Source organism: Pelophylax lessonae (assembly GCF_965119305.1).
Source record: "Pelophylax lessonae genome assembly, chromosome: 3".
Taxonomy (NCBI): Eukaryota; Metazoa; Chordata; class Amphibia; order Anura; family Ranidae; genus Pelophylax; species Pelophylax lessonae.
The window spans coordinates 42,806,284-42,822,729 of NC_138770.1; the positions used below are offsets into that span (position 1 = coordinate 42,806,284).

Sequence of the window (16,446 nt, forward strand, 5' to 3'; positions counted from 1 at the left end):
TATATGTTTGGGGGTTCTAAGTAATTTTCTAGCAAAAACTACTGATTTAATACAGATTTAAACTTTTAAACAAAAGTTTCAGAAAAGGCCTGGTCTTCTCAAGTGGTTCAGATCTTTGATGTATAACAAAGTCTGATGTCCATATATGTATAACATTTTCACACTCAGGACAGGAATACGGCTTCTCCTCTAATGTCTGTAAAGCCTGGAGTTCGCTGATGAACATTGACTACACTAAGGACAGGGATTCAGCTTCTACCCTCTTTGAGATCAGGGATTCGGCTTCTACTCTCTTGAGATCAGGGATTCGGCTTCTACTCTTTGAGATCCTTGAGGTCCTTTAAGGTCTTTTATCTGTGAAGAAAAATGTCCACATTCTGGACAGGAATACGGCTTCTCCACTGTGTGAATCCTCTGATGTCTGTGAGGAAAGGACACCTGTAAAAAACATTTCCCTCACTCACGAAAGGAATGTGGCTTCTCACATGTGCGAGATCTTTGATGTCTAACAAGGTCTGATTTCTGTGAAAAACATTTCCCGCACTCAGGACAGGAACACAGCTTCTCCTCTGTGTGAGATCTCTGATGTACGTAAAGATGGGATGACTGTGAAAAACTTTTCCCACACACAGCACAGGAATACGGCCTCTCCCCTGTGTGAATCCTCTGATGTTTGTAAAGACTAGACTTCTCTGGAAATCGTTTACCGCACTCAGTGCAGGAATACGGCTTCTCCCCAGTGTGAGATCTTTGATGTCTAACAAAGTCTGATTTATGGCGATAACATTTCCTGCAGCTTGGGCAGGAATATGGCCTCTCCCCTGTGTGAGACCTTTGATGTTTAACAAGGTCTGATTTCTGTGAAAAACATTTCCCGCACTCAGAACAGGAATACGGCTTCTCCCCTGTGTGAATCCTCTGATGTCTGTAAAGTCTTGACTTCTCCGGAAAACATTTACCGCACTCAAGACAGGAATAAAGCTTCTCTCCTGTGTGAGATCTCTGGTGTGTGACAAGTTTTGATTTTTGAGAAAAGCATTTCCCACACTCAGAACAGGAATGTGGCTTCTCTCCTTTGTGAGTCCTTTGATGTGCATAAAGATTGGACGTCTCTGAAAAACATTTCCCGCACTCAGGGCAGGAATACGGCTTCTCACCAGTGTGAGATCTTTGATGTATAACAAAGTCTGATTTTCGTATATAACATTTCCCACAGATGGGGCAGGAATATGGCTTTTCCCCTGTGTGAGACTTCAGATGTCTAATAAGGTCTGATTTCTGTGAAAAACATTTCTCGCATTCAGTGCAGGAATGCGGTTTTTCCCCCGTGTGAGACTTTTGATGTCTAACAAGTTCTGATTTATATAAAAAACATTTCCCGCACTCAGAGCAGGAAAACTGCTTCTCTCCAGTGTGAGATCTTTGATGTCTAACAAGGTCTGGTTTCTTTGAAAAACATTTCCCACACTCAGGGCAGGAATATGGCTTCTCCCCTATGTGAGAACTTTGATTTAAAACAAGTCCTAATTTCCGTGTAAAACATTTCCCATACTCAGGACAGGTATTTAGATTTTTCCTTTGATGTAAGTAGAGATGAGACAAAGAGCTAAAACTTTCTCCACATTCAGGTCCCGAAAAGGTCTCCTCCCCCTGAATTCTGGCACCATCTCTCGCAGTACGAGGTTGCTCAGCATCAGAGGGATTTGATGGTCTATCCACACTGTAAAGTCCACCATTCATAGTTGAGCTCATTGTCTTTTCTCTAGCACACTCTCTTGTGATGTCCTCATCTTCCATTTTACAGCTTAGAGATATCGTGGTTTTTTTAATGGCATGTCCTGAAAAAATAGAAAAACATGATCAATAGATGCAAGGTAATTAGTTCACTTAAAACGGAAAATTTATATCAAATACTTACCGTAATTTTCCTTTCCTGATGGACTCCATGGCAGCATACGTTTGGGTAGTCCCGCCTCCACTCCTACCCTATAGGACCCCACTCCCATAAATCTTTGCTCCCTTTCAGCATCCGTGTTCTGTAACTAGCCTACTCAGGAACTGGGAGGGGACTCCTGCTGCCATGGAGTCCATCAGGAAAGGAAAATTACGGTAAGTATTTGATATAAATTTTCCGTTTTCCTGACAGACTCCATGGCAGCATACGTTTGGGAAATAACTCGCCAAAACACAATTGGGTGGGCAGATGCTGATAATTTTAATTAACACCTGCAACAGATAACACTTGAGTACCAAAACCAACAGAAGAAAGAGCCGCCGGCTCAACACAATAATGTGACATAAATGTGTGAATGGACGACCAAGACGCTGCTCTGCAGACCACATCCGGAGCGACGTGTCTTGAAGCTGCCCATGAAGTAGCGACACCACGCGTAGAATGTGCAGTCACCGCTTTTGGAGGAACCAAGCCCTTCTCTCTATAAGCCCACTGAATCGCCTCTACTATCCAGGAGGCAACTGATCTTGAAGAGGCACGCATACCTTTGTTCTTCCCAGACAATAGGATAAAGAGATAATCTGTCTTCCGGAAAGAGGCTGTAGCTTCCAAGTACTGTCTGAGCGTGTTGCCCACATCCAGAGGATGGACTTCCGGAGGTTCGGCCGATGAATTGAAAGTAGGGAGAACTATTTCTTGGTTCTCATGGAAAACCGACGTGACTTTAGGCCTTGCTCCCAGCATTGGAATGAGGACAACTCTGTCCGGGAAAAAAGTCAGAAAGGGTTCTTTACTTCCCAGACTTTGGATCTCTGACACCCTTTTTGCAGATGTGATGGCCACCAGAAAGACCGTCTTGAGGGTGAGATGTTTTAAAGATATAGGATCTTCAAGACTTGAGCCAACTGAGGATAAGAAATCCAGGACCAAAGGCATGTCCCACTTGGGGAATCTCAACTTTTTCTGTGGCCTTAGCCTTACTGCCCCTTCGAAGAATTGCCTGATCAAAGGATGTGTAGCCCAGGAAATGCCTGTGAAAGCGGATATGGCTGAGACTTGGACTCGTAAGGCGCTCACTGAAAGAGGTAATTCCAAACCTGACTGGAGAAAAGATAGAATATTCTGCACGGAAGGAGATGACCAGGACTTTCCTTTGGACTCTAGGAAAGAAGTAAACCTAGCCCAAATCCTTTCATAGGTCTTATTCGTGCTTTGTCTTCTAGCACTCAAAAGCGTTGGTATGGCTACTTCCGGACATCCTAACGCTTCCAGCCTTCCCCTTTCAAAAACCAGACCCGAAGGTGCAGACGGGCTGGGCATGGGTGAAGGATGGAGCCCTGGGACAGCAGATCCGTCCTGAGAGGAAGAGGGACTGGGTCGCGGTAGCTCAGTTGAAACAGTAGGGGAAACCACGGTCTGTTGGGCCAGAACGGGATTACTGCAACCACTTTGACTAATTCCATCTGTACTCTCCGCAGGAATTGAAAGATGACTGGTACTGGGGGAAAGGCATAGGCCTTGTGAAACCTCCAGCAATCTGTCAGGGCATCCACCCCGAATGCTCTGGGATCTCTGTCCCTCGAGTAAAACTTCTGCAACTTCCTGTTGTTGAAGGAGGCAAATAGATCCACCTCTGGGATGAACTCCAAGGACAGGATCCAGCTGAAGACATCCTCGTGGAGAGACCACTCGTTGTTGCTGAGTTGTGTTCTCGAGAGGAAATCTGCTTGAGTGTTCTGAGCCCCTGGTATGTAAACCGCCGACAGATTGACCAGGTTTTCCTGAGCCCAGGTCATTATTGGCTCTACTTCCCGAAGCAGGGATGCACTGCGAGTTCCACCTTGTTTCCTCACATAGGCTACTGCAGTCGTGTTGTCTAACCTCAGCATGACTGAGGTGCCCCGAATGAGGTGGCTGAAGGCTAGTAGCACTTGAAAGGCCGCTCGTAGCTCCAAGATGTTGGACACTGTCTGGCGAGACCGAAAGTCCCATTTCCCTTGTGCCATCTCTGTTCCGCAATGACCGCCCCATCCGGTGTTGCTGGCGTCTGATGTCACTATCACCCAAGATATGGGGGTTATGGAGTGACAATTGCTCAAATTCTTCAGCTGTAGCCACCACGGAAGCCAACTCTTCATTGTTGTGGTTATCACAATTCGTTGGGAATTGCTGACTCCGTTCCACTGCTGAAGGAAACCCCTCTGAAAAGGTCTCATCCTCCAGAGAGCCCACTTCACCATAGGGGCTGCCGACACCATGGTGCCAATTACCCTTAGGCATTGTTTTGCTGTGAGACGGGATGCTGACAAAGCTAGAGACACTCTGTCCCTGATTACCGGAATCTTTTCTTCTGGCAGAGAGATGGTACTGTTCTTGGTGTTGAACAGCGCACCCAAAAAGACCAGGGACTGAGTGGGAATCAGATGGCTCTTCTCCCTGTTCAGGATCCAGCCAAACCTCTCTAGAGACGAGATGACCAGAGCTAGATGTTCCAGGATGACAGACTTGTCTTGGGCCAGAAGAAGGAGGTCGTCCAGGTAGTGATAAAGACGGACCTCTCTCAGTCTTATCAAGGCTACCACCGCTAATAAGACCTTCGAAAAGGTACGAGGCGACGTGGAAAGCCCGAAGGGGAGACATACAAATTGTAGATGACGCTGGCCGACCGAGAATCTCAGATATCGTTGAAACTCTGTTGACACTGGTACGTGGAAGTATGCATCCTTCAGGTCTACCGAGACCATCCAATCTCCTGGTTGAACGGCTTGCTGAATGGAGAATAGAGTCTCCATCTTGAATTTTTCGCCTTTGATGAAGCGATTCAGATGCGTCAGATCTATCACTGGTCTCCAGGCGCCGCTCTTCTTGCGCACCATGAACAGAGGAGAGTACACTCCGAGTCTTCTTTCGGACTCTGGCACTGGAACCACTGCTCCTTGAGTGACTAGCGAGTCTACGTAGGACAAGAGAATCTCTCTTTTGTCGCCTGACCGAGGAAGGGAGGTAGGAAAAAATCTGTCTCCGGGAATACTGGTGAAGGTCCAAGAATGACCTGCAGAGACCGTGTTGACGACCCAAGTATCCCGGATTGAGGCCGCCCAGACCCGCCGAAAGTGAAGGAGACGACCTCCCACCCGACCGGCCTGAGCGGGCCCAATCTCAAAAGGACTTTGTCGTGTCTCTATCCCCAGACGTATTGGTCTTGGGGCCTTTCCGAAAGGAAGACTGCCTGGATTTCCAGTTTCTTCCAAACTCCCTCCCTGGCCTATAACTGCGTGCCTCCCTGGCACGATCAGAATTTTGTCTTCTAAGAGGTGGCCTTTTTTGACCCAGAAGACGCCTATCCTGGGGGAGAAAGCCCGACTTACCGCCAGTAGCCTTGGAAATGGCGCTATCTAACTTATTCCCAAAGAGGGACGAACCCTCAAAGGGAATACGGCACCACACCTGCTTAGAAGCAGGATCAGCCAACCAAGGGCGCAACCAAAGTGCACGCTTCGCCGTAACGAATGATAGCATTCCCCGGGCTAACAGGCGAATAACATCAATAGACGCCTCCCCCAGAAAAGCTGAGGCCAGTTTCAACTCCTGGATAGGAGAATTCTTAGCTGCATCCTCGGAGAAGCTTCTGAGGGAATCATCCACGTTGTCCACCCACACTTCCATGGCTTTGGACAGAGAAGCCAGGGCCAAAACCGGTTTACAGGCAGCACCCACCGAAAGATAGACACGCTTCAAATCCGTGTCGATTTTCCTGTCAAGCGGGTCTTTGAAGGAAACAGTATCCTCAAGAGGTAAAGTTACATGCTTCACTAGTCTCATGACAGCCGCATCTACCAGAGGAGGAGTTTCCAGATGTCTGACTTCCTCTTCCTTGAATGGATAGAGCTTGGCCAATTTTGAGATCATAGAATTCTTTTTCTCCACCTTACTCCATTCTTCCGTTATAATTTCTCCTAATTCAGGAATAAACGGGAAATTCAGCCGCTCCTTGCTCAGCTGTTTAAAGAGTTTCCTCTGCTTTGGAGCCGAGACTACTGGATCTTCCCAGTTCAAAGTTTCTCTGACGGCCTTTACTAAAGGTGGAACCAAATTGAAAGAGAATCCTAAACTTGGTTCATCCTGATCCGAATCGCTATCAGACTCGAATACCGAGGGATGGCTAGGTTCAGAGGATTTGAGGGCTCTTCCGCTAGTGGTCTCTCTAACTGGAGATACCGATGGCTCTGGCGCTGGAGATTGACGTCTATTAAAATCAGCCAGCGAATTCTTGACTATGCGTTTGACCATAGACTCAAGTTGTTGGTCAGATCTTCCCCTTTCATTCGATGCTCGGGAATAACAGGAGTCGCATAGTGATCCACCGTCCAGTAAATGGATACCACAGCCCCAGCACTTAGTCTCGCTGGATTGGCGTGAAGACCTGGGAGGTGACCGGTCTCTACTACGGTATCTGGACTTGGATGAGCCATGTTTGGAGGAGGAGCGGTGATGCTGCGGATTAGCATGGCGATCCTCCCACGTGCCCTGCGGTTGTTCCGTCCTAGAAGAGGAGCTGCAAAAATAAAACACATAAGGCAATACAGTAATGCGCCCATCCGTACATCCTGCTCCCCCCCTTCATGCAGCCCTGCACTCACCTAAGAGAGGGCTGGTCACAGGGGAGCGGTGACGGGTCCATAAAGCAAAGGAACCACTGGAATAAATAATGCACATAAGTATACTAGAAAGGGCTGACATGACGACCCTATAAAGGAAACCCCCAAAAAGAAACCCCACATACCTGAGGACTAGAGCGTCAGCTCTTGGGAACAGCTACAGGCTGTGGAGGTCGCTTGGGGATTCAAAACTTGCAGCCTGAGATCAGCAGCCTGAAATATAGTCAGTTCCACAGACTGTGGAACTGACAGCTGTTTAAATTTGGCGCCGGCCGTGACGTCACGGTCGCGGCGCACTGCGCATGCGCGAGTATCGGCACTCGCCGCTACTGCGCATGCGCGAACCAGGCCTCGCTCTCGGTCAGTCGGCGCGCATGCGCAGAGCGACCGAGGACGCCGGAGATGGAACGCATAGCGTTCCGCGGTGTCCACAGAGCCTCCCGGACCACCAGGAAGACTGTGAACAAAGCGAGGAGCCGCACACTAGACCACCAGGCAGTCACTAGACCACCAGGTATGAAAAAAATAAATGGGATAAAGAAAACACTTACCCCTCCAGTCGCACTAGACACCAGGGACACCTTAGAGCCATAGACCAGGACAACAATTCCAGCGTTGGGGCAATACAATGAGGCCACCCACCACAGCGGGGTCATCGGCCATGCCATTACCAACCCGCTTTGTCAGGCACTTCTTGGCTCCTCTTCAACTTGCCCATCCCACACCCCGCAGCAGCAAGGGCTTATTGGGAAAACAGGTCCTGCCGACTCCAAACGACCCTGCGTCATATAAAACGACCATATTCGTAGGGATTCAGCACCAAACAGGTGCATGGAGGAGGACAAAAAAAGAACACGGATGCTGAAAGGGAGCAAAGATTTATGGGAGTGGGGTCCTATAGGGTAGGAGTGGAGGCGGGACTACCCAAACGTATGCTGCCATGGAGTCTGTCAGGAAATCAATATTCCATCTAGATTAGTTGAGTGAGCAGATGTTCTCTGTGGATGTTCCAACCAGCTATGACTTCCCCTCTTCAGTAAATGGTCCTTTGGTCCTCCTCCCAGATCACTTCTACATTTACACAGACTTGTCAGAAGAGCAGGAACCAACAGGGACTGGGAGGCGCATGCTCTTCACACAACCACAAGTCTAGGCACTGAGTAATGTGATCTCTGATAATAAAGAGGTTCAAAGTTCAGGCTTGCAGACCATTTAGCATAGAACAAGTGGCCAAAGTCCTAGACTTCTGGTGACAAGCAGCACTGGAGGGTGTTTTGAGAAGTGTTTTCTGTTGCAAATATGTGTTTCAGTTTTCTATGTTCCTGCTTATTATTCACCCCAATATACAGTTAAAAGAGTTTTAGGTTAATATTTAGCTATAAGTTAGCTGAAAGAAGAGTTAGTAAGAGGACTTTGTGTAAGATAGTGCTACTGTACACTTCAAAAGACTGAAAAAAACATCTTCTGGCACTACAATTAGCTGAAGTAAAGTTGAGTTTGATTCAACTTCTGTGCCTTTCTAAAGAGTTAAGCTGCCTGTGGATTGAGCCAAGTCAGCAGGTGACCATACTTTCTGGGCAGACTTGGCTTAAAGAAGTATGTCAATGCATTAAGCATCAGTTGGAACAGAACAGTAGGGATACTTTGTTATTCATCTCCCGCCCTACTCCGGACCAATCACTGCGCAGTAACAGCGCAGAGATAACAGAAGAATATATTATGGCTCACCTGTGCTGATCTCTGTAGGAGTGTTCTCCTCTTTGAAGGTCCTCCTCATTGCAGCCTCCTCCATGTATTGCTGATCATCCCTCACATACGTCTCTTCTACCTCACCCTCAACTTTCATGTTCATCAGATCTTCAACCTAAACCAATGAAGAATTTTAGCATTTTTTCCCCACTACTCCCACAGACCAGACACCAGTTTTTATTACTCTTTGGGCAAGAAAATAAAAAATTGGAACTTTATTTATTTATTTATTTTCAAACATTTATCCTCAAAGGAGTTTTAGACATGTCCACTAGAGTGGAATGCAGACATTTTAGCTTTTATCTGAAGAAACAATTTCACAAAACAGAGAAAAGAAATGTAGAAAGAAAAGAAAAAATTCTATGCGAACTTATAAAATAATTTAAAATTTTGAAATTCCCTTACTCAAGCTTTAATATATTCTAACACTGTCCAATGCGATGTAAAAATCACTGAACCTCACTCCTTACTCTTCAGCCTCTCTCTACTCCTGGTTCTTGTCTCCTCTTCCTCCTTCCCCTCCATTTTCATCACATCCTCTCATTCAGCCACTAGCTCTGGACTTATACCCTCCCTACTGTCTCCTGTTGACCTGTATATTATTTAAAAAAAAAAGAAGAGAAAAAGAAAACTAGGACTTTGAAGTTAGCCACTGGTAATCCCATGAGAAAACATGAGAACTCAGCAAATAAAATGTATAGATTTATTGTGACAACATTAAAAATACATTAAAACCATATCATGAAAAAACATGTGTGGATGCATCTCGGATTCTCCAGCCAGAGGAGTGTCAGAGGAGTGTCATATAGTAAGGATCAGCACAAGTGGGAGCAACCACTCCACATCCTAGCAGAGAGAAGCTGTGTTACGGGGGATTCCCGAGATTGGAGGGACGACTAATTTACTACAAACTATGTGGGATCGAAATCTAGCAACTTTCTGTCGGCCATATTTTTTAAGTGTCTATAGCCCTAGAACGGGACTCCTGAGGTTCTGACTTTGGTGTGTGTGTCCCCCTCCCCCTTTTGGAGTTGATGTGTGTGGGATCTCTTTTCGTACCACCATATGATTCCAGGTGCTTTATGTTCTTTCTCCTTTTTCCCCTTTGGGATTTGGTACCAATAAGATCTCCTGAGGAAGCTATAAGCGAAACACTGTAGGTTAGATCGCGCTCACTTCATTGTTTCAGCGTGCATAATTGGGTTTGGGTTTACTCTATAGGTATAAGCAATTGTACATAAGTTGATCCATCCTCTTGTGTATGCTGGCACTGATGTGTGCGGCACCGGTCGAACAGTTAATGAGTGCAGAGGAGGCGGTCCTTGATGGCACTTAAAATGGAGAGCAGCGCAGCGTGCTTGCGCCCTAAGTTGAAGTTTCTATGACGAAACGTGTCAGTACGTAAAACACGCTGTCTCCGTGGATACTCTAGACGTGACCGATACACTTCCGGAACCCGCTGCCGAATGCCTGAAAGACAGCAGCAGACGCAGTGAGGTAGCGTAGCATCAGAGACCCTGAATGTCATACATGCTTTTGGATGTTTTTCTGAATGTAAGCAGATCTTGATTGGGGGGGGGAATGCGATGTGGATATTATGTGAAATAAAAGTTTAAACGTTTTCACACTTTCGATGTCCATATTTGCTTCCCTTCTATTGGTGGCTTGATGTCATGTGATCCGGGTGTCTGAGAAATACCAAGAGGCTTCTGATTAGATTGGGAGAGTCAGTATTATCCGAGGATCCATTACTGGCTTATATATACAAAGAGCCTGATTCCTACTACATATCTGGTGAGTGCCCACTGCTACGGGGTGCACTGGAGGTGTGGTGAAGGATATAGTCCATTTCTATCCATATGGGCACTGGGAGTACCACCGGTTGTCAAGTTATATTGAATATATTGGACTGATATGGACAATATTTCACTTCTGTGACTTCTGTCTCCTTTTGTTCATGCAAATGAATTGCGGACATTAAGCAATTAACACTTGATATGTGCAAGCATATTTAGCGCTGCCGTTTATTGCATTTTTTCTTTTATAAGCGAAACACGTAGCGATCCATTGGCTTTTGCAACTTGGGATACCTGTTTGACCCGAATGTTCCAAAGATCATCACAGAATCTTATATTAGTTTGAAACGGGCATTCTAACAGGTTTCTCTGCCATACATTCACCCTGTTTGGGGAGATATTGCTTTGTATTTTCTACACATCTTTTCATGATCTGGTTTTAATGTATTTTTAATGTCACAATAAATCTATACATTTTATTTGCGGAGTACTCGTGTTTCTTCATGTGATTATTACCAGTGAGATTTTTCTTCTCTTCTTTTTTTGCAATATTTTCTTTTGGATGTGGTGCCACACATATCAGTCACGTCTCATACTTGTTACGCATACCATATTATTCAGTCAACATATTCTACCAAAAATATTGTCCATGGCTCTCCAAACACTATTTTAGATGGAAGTCAGCTACCCAGTGAATTAAATTCAAGATGCCAACAACGACATACAAAGCCATTCACAACTCTTCCGCCCGAGCTACATAACCAATCTTGTCTCCAAATATCACCCAAAACCATCCTCTCCACTCCTCCTAAGACCCAGTCTCCTCCTCGTCTCCAGGACTTCTCCAGAACCTCTCCCATCCTCTAGAACTCTCTACCTCAATCTGCCTGGCTATCTTCTACTCTTGGCCACCTTTAGGCAATCCCTGAAAAATCATCTCTTCAGGGAAGCCTATCACTCCTCCAACCAACTGAAATTTTATCTCTTCCATCAGCTTATCCTCCACAGTTATAACCTTTTGTACCACTTGCCCCACCCCATTAGATTATAGGCTCTTATGGACAGGACTACCTTAAGCCTCTTGCATTTTATTGTATCGTAACTGTACTGTCTCTCTTTATATTGTAAAGTGCTGCACAAACTGTTGGCGCTATACATGAGGCATGTCTAAAATGTTGGGTGAATGGTATCAGAAAACAAACAAAACAGAGGATACAAATTACGTTTATGGACTTTCAAAATAATCGTCATCCTTCACAACACACTTTTGGCAACGTTCATAAAGCTTCTGGAAACTGTCAGCAAAGGCCTCTTTAGGAATCCATCGCAGAACCACTGTCACAGATTCTTGAATTGCTGCCATGTCTGCAAAACATTATTTTGACCTTGGTTTTTTGCAGGTGACTCTTTTGAGGTCGTAGGGAAGACAGTGAATGCCATTCTATCGATTGCCGATTGGATTCCGTGGCGAACTGGTAGCACCAAGTCTCATCCCCTGTGACTATAGTTGGCAGAAAGGATGGATCCTGGTCACCCATTGGAATGAAATCTCCATAAGTTTTCATCTGTTTTGCTTTCTGTTTGTCTGTCAGCTTGTGCGGCACAATGTGGGAACAGATCTTCTGCTTACCCAAATCTTCACGGACGGTGGTGTGCACCGTGTCCTTGCTAATGCCCAATTCCTCCGCCATCAATCGTACAGTCATCTTGTGCCAGCATTTGTCCTACTCGCTTGATCACGTCTGGGGTTCTGCTTGTCAACGGCTGACCTGACCGTGGCTCATCCCCAGTCATTTCCTTTGTGTTGCAAAAGCATTTGAACACATTTTCTCCTCATGGCTTCCGTCCCGTACACTTGCACCAACAGTTCATGCATCTCCATCACCATTTCCCCAATTTGCTTGATGTTCACTCTTTGCTTCAATGCACTGTGACCCTACCTCTCACACTGACTACGTTTGACTGCTCGTAGCAGGTTTACCCTGATGGTCACAAGTACTCCACTCTGGGTGGTGCTTCTTGATGTGTTTCTAGATAGCCATGTGCATGTGCGTGAACCTGGCTCATGTTGCCATTGAGATAGCAGACCATTCATTGAACTTTTTAGACACACTTCATATATATCCTGTATATTAAATATTGTAGTCTGGTTTGCTGGCTTGTGCATCAATTCACCAAGTATATCTTCTATGAAAATTGGCGAAGCACCCAGGGCCCAAAGGACCAAGACACTGCATGCAGATGTATTTGGTCTTTCTTTTGCAAATGGCATCTGTTTGCATTTTTCACTTTGACGAGCTGGGGCCAGTGGTTTCCAGGGCCAAGCTTGACCTCAGGGGGGTCTTGAAAGCTGCTCTGTGCTTCAAAAGGAGGTGGAGTAGCACCGGGTCTCCCTCTTGTGCTTGTCTCATGGGGACCTGCATTTATTAGGAGGCGAATCCTTTTTTTTTCCGATCAAGACGTTTTGTAGAGGTGCCAGGTGTTCACAGTGGTCACATCCTTGAAAGAAAACTCGGACGTACCACCGTTTGTGTTTGCTTCTGTGGGTATACATTGCAACACATTGACCTATGAGATCTACTCCTCCTATTTTCTGGATCGTACAACTTCAGTGAAAATGGTCTTTGGCTGTTGAGCAGCTTTTTTTTCTTTTTTGCTCCATTTCTGGGCCGAATCTGCCAGTAACTGCCCAGCACAGAAAGAGGCCAGATGGATCACTGAGCTATCCAACCAACGTGTGATTGTGATGTTTTCGGAATTGCATACAACAGCAGAGCAGGCTCCTCTTCCTTCACTCTTGAGTTTCTTTTCACTGTTCAGTTTCAGTTGTGCTCCCTGCAGCGAGATGATTCTGCATGTGCCAGCACCATGAATGGGGAAATTGTACATTTCATATTTCCTCAAGTTTGTCTCACAAGATCTAAAGCCTCCAATATCCTAGTTACTTTAGATTACTTCATGCTATAGGAATGTCATTGTAAACTGATTATATGGACAAGCCCACTAATCTCCTTTCAGGGATGTGCTCTCTTCCTTAGAAGGTCAATTTGATCCAGTAGGGGGGGGGGGGCTTGTCCATTTTTTACACACAAGCCGTATATACTACAGTTATGACTTGGAATATTCAGTCTCGTGTCAGAGCTTGCTCTCATGCATGCGTCTGATCACCTGTGCCATGCCGTATGAAACGCGGACGGGACTCCGTGGAAAGACAGCATCTTTAGTTAAGTATTCTTGTTATGTTTTCTATTATTAGTGTCATCTGTATTTGTCATTACTAGATGAAATGTTACACTTATAAGTATCCATGATAAAATAGCCATAGATGCCCCATTGTTGCAATGCCTGAATGAGTGGAATGGTGCAAATGAAATGGTGAAAAAATACCTTGTGGTTCTTTTGCTGTAGGTCTTCACTGAGGCACATGACTACGTCTGCTGCCAGTCCCAATCCACTGACCTGACCATCCCCAAATGAACCCTGATATACCTCAAGGCTGTATATGTATCAAAGAGGCCCCTGCTCTCACCCACACACTTTCACACCCCAAGGATTTTTTTTTGGAATATACTGCTTGAGAGATAGTTGGCTTTTAAAGGAAATGCTCGGCTCATCAATTAATTGAAAATTTTCAGGATCCAGTGCCGAATGGAAGGTCTTCTCAAGTACTGTACATCTAACACTGGTCTGACTTTGAAGAGTTTATTAGCATTTCCTGGCTCCGGCGAGTCCTTATCAACAAAGTGAAAGTAACTAAGAATCTTCTCAAAATCTGTTCACTGGCATAGCATTGGCTATCAAATCTTCTGATGACCAGTACATTCTTTATCTGGGGTACCTGAAGTAGGACATGACCATATTGATTCCTAGGATGTTCTTCAATTATTTTGTCAAGGTTTCCTGCATACAAGTTGGTATTGTGCATCATATCATTGATCAGCTCTTTGGGAAAGAGATATAGAAATCTTTTGGTTCGGTTTTTAAAAAATTCACTTTCAACTCTCCTAAAAAAGAAGGCAAGTCTCTCTCAAACTAATTGCTTTTGGCCTTCCAGACATTACTTTCCTTTTTCTGCTCATGAGCACTTTTAGGTGGTGAATCCTCATCCTCAGCTTCATTGTCACTACTGCTAACTTTCTCTAACCCTTTTTTTTTGCCATTTGTCATCATTGCTCCAAACATCATCCTCCATTGACTCACTCAGATAGCATTTTCTCCACTATCCTGTAGGCCTTTTTATCACGCTCTGCACTTGAGCCCTACAAAATATAAAGACATTAAGACCGGGCTGGTGGGAGGAACAGAGCCCGTCACGTCACACCGCGGCCATCAGAGGCTATGTGGTGAGCCATGGTTTACATAGACAATTGAATGCTTGCTTATTTTATGAAGTTTGTAGGTGTTTTTAATTCCTTTACGCTGTTAAAATATTGAGATAGAGAGCACTATGGTTTAGTGTCTTTTATCATGCGGCCAGTTAAATTCCTCCACCCCAAACTCGCTCAGCCATGTCTTTATGGATCTTGCTTTGGGCACTGGTACACAGTCATGTTGCAACAGGTAGGGGCCATCCCCAAACTGTTCCCACAAAGTTGGGAGCATTAAGTTCTCCAAAATGTCTTGGTATGCTGACGCCTTAAAGAGTTCCCTTCACTGGATCTAAGGGGCCAAGCCCAACCCCTGAAGAACAACCCCACACCATATTCCCCCCCTCCACCAAATGATTTGGACAAGTGCACAAAGCAAGGTCCATTAAGACATTGATGAGCGAATTTTGGGTGTAGGACCTTGACTGGCCTGCACAGAGTCCTGACCTCAACCTGATAGAACACATTTGGGATGAATTAGAGCCAGGCCTTCTTGTCCAACATCAGTGCCTGACCTCACAGAGGCGCTTCTGGAAGAATGGTCAAACATTCCCATAGACACACTCCTAAACCTTGTGGACAGTCTTCCCAGAAGAGTTGAAGCTGTTATAGCTGCAAATGGTGGGCCAACTCAATATTGAATCCAATGGACTAAGACTGGGATGGCATTAAAGTTCATGTTCGTTTAAAGGCAGGCGTCCCAATACTTCTGACAAGATATTGCATGTGCAGTACTGGTTTCAGTGCGATTTGTAGAGTCCGGTGTGATTTCGTTCAGGTGCACATTTTTAAAGTGTATGACACTGGAACCTCATGTGTGAATAAGTTCCATAGAATGCCGGTTTGGTTCACATGTCATGCAAATTGGATGTGGTTCAAAATGAAAAGGTAGCATGTCACCACTCACCACCTTCAGTTTGCCAGCTGACTGGTCTGCTAGGCAATCTTACACACACACTGATTTCAGTCTGCCAGATATGTAGCATATACACAATGGCTCTAATCTTTGTGCAGTTTCATACAGATTAACAGAATAAGAATAGATGAAACCGAGCATATGGACACAGGTTACACAATGCAGCAACCTCTCTCTTTAGGAGTTCTTGGAATTCTTAGTTTAGTAAGCAGAAGTCACATATTATTTTAACATTTATTATCTCTAGGCAGGGAAGTACATACAAATATGTACAAATGTAAAAATTGCAAAAATACCAGAGAAAAAAAAGGAAATGTGTCATTGACTACACAAAAGGGGAGACAACAGAAATATCCTTTACCATTTGGCGAGTATGGTTTACCCTACTAGTGGAAGCACTGTGAAATATAATGAGTAGGAAGCTTGGTACCCTGCTTTGGTCCCCAACTCCCAATCTGCAATACACAGCTCAGTTAGTAGCCAGCAGCAAATGGGTACCAACAACTGATGCAGAAAACCATACAAGAGGGTGGGTGCTGTGTCTTTCAATGACTGCAGAAGAAAGGATTTTACGGTGAGTACAAAAATCCCATTTTCTCTTTTGTTCAATAAAAAGGAAACAGATGGATCTGTAGATTGCGACCAATGGGACATCGCAAAGCAGCACCAGAAGCAAGGAGGAGGAAGTATGAACAGTTGATCAGGTAGCCACCTTGCAAACCTGAACAACAGAGGCACGATAATGAAAAGCTTCAGGACAAACCTAGAGCCCAGGTAGAATGAGCAGTAATAGGAAACAGAGGTTCCCAGCATGAGAGGGCATAGGCCTGAACCACAGTCTGAGGAATCCACTTGGAAATGATAGACAACCAGGCCACCGGCCCCATACTAGCACCATCAGTGACTATAAACAGGGAATATGAACAGTGACTATGAACAGGGAATCTCTCTTCTGAAGAGAGGCAGTAGAATTCAGGTAAATTCCAGGGGCCCAGACTGTAGGCAG

General features: G+C 45.2%; 2 protein-coding genes and 1 pseudogene across 3 annotated transcripts in view; 1 reads left to right on the forward strand and 2 right to left on the reverse strand.

The window, feature by feature from the left end:
* LOC309550683 (uncharacterized protein) overlaps positions 1-16,446 on the forward strand; it is a 3,164,715-nt gene that overhangs the window by 2,094,607 nt on the left and 1,053,662 nt on the right. The gene's annotated exons all lie outside the window — the stretch shown is intronic.
* Positions 1-16,446, reverse strand: part of LOC309550793 — a 1,525,103-nt pseudogene that overhangs the window by 383,054 nt on the left and 1,125,603 nt on the right. Inside the window, exon 22 of the transcript XR_014226173.1 lies at positions 777-1,493. The product of XR_014226173.1 is annotated as an uncharacterized misc_RNA (transcript). The remainder of the gene's footprint in view (positions 1-776; positions 1,494-16,446) is intronic.
* The window catches only part of LOC309550709 (uncharacterized protein), a 137,712-nt gene that overhangs the window by 92,680 nt on the left and 28,586 nt on the right, over positions 1-16,446 (reverse strand). The window contains exon 7 of the mRNA XM_082251044.1: positions 8,341-8,476. Within this exon, the coding sequence (XP_082107170.1) occupies positions 8,341-8,476 (136 nt within the window). The remainder of the gene's footprint in view (positions 1-8,340; positions 8,477-16,446) is intronic.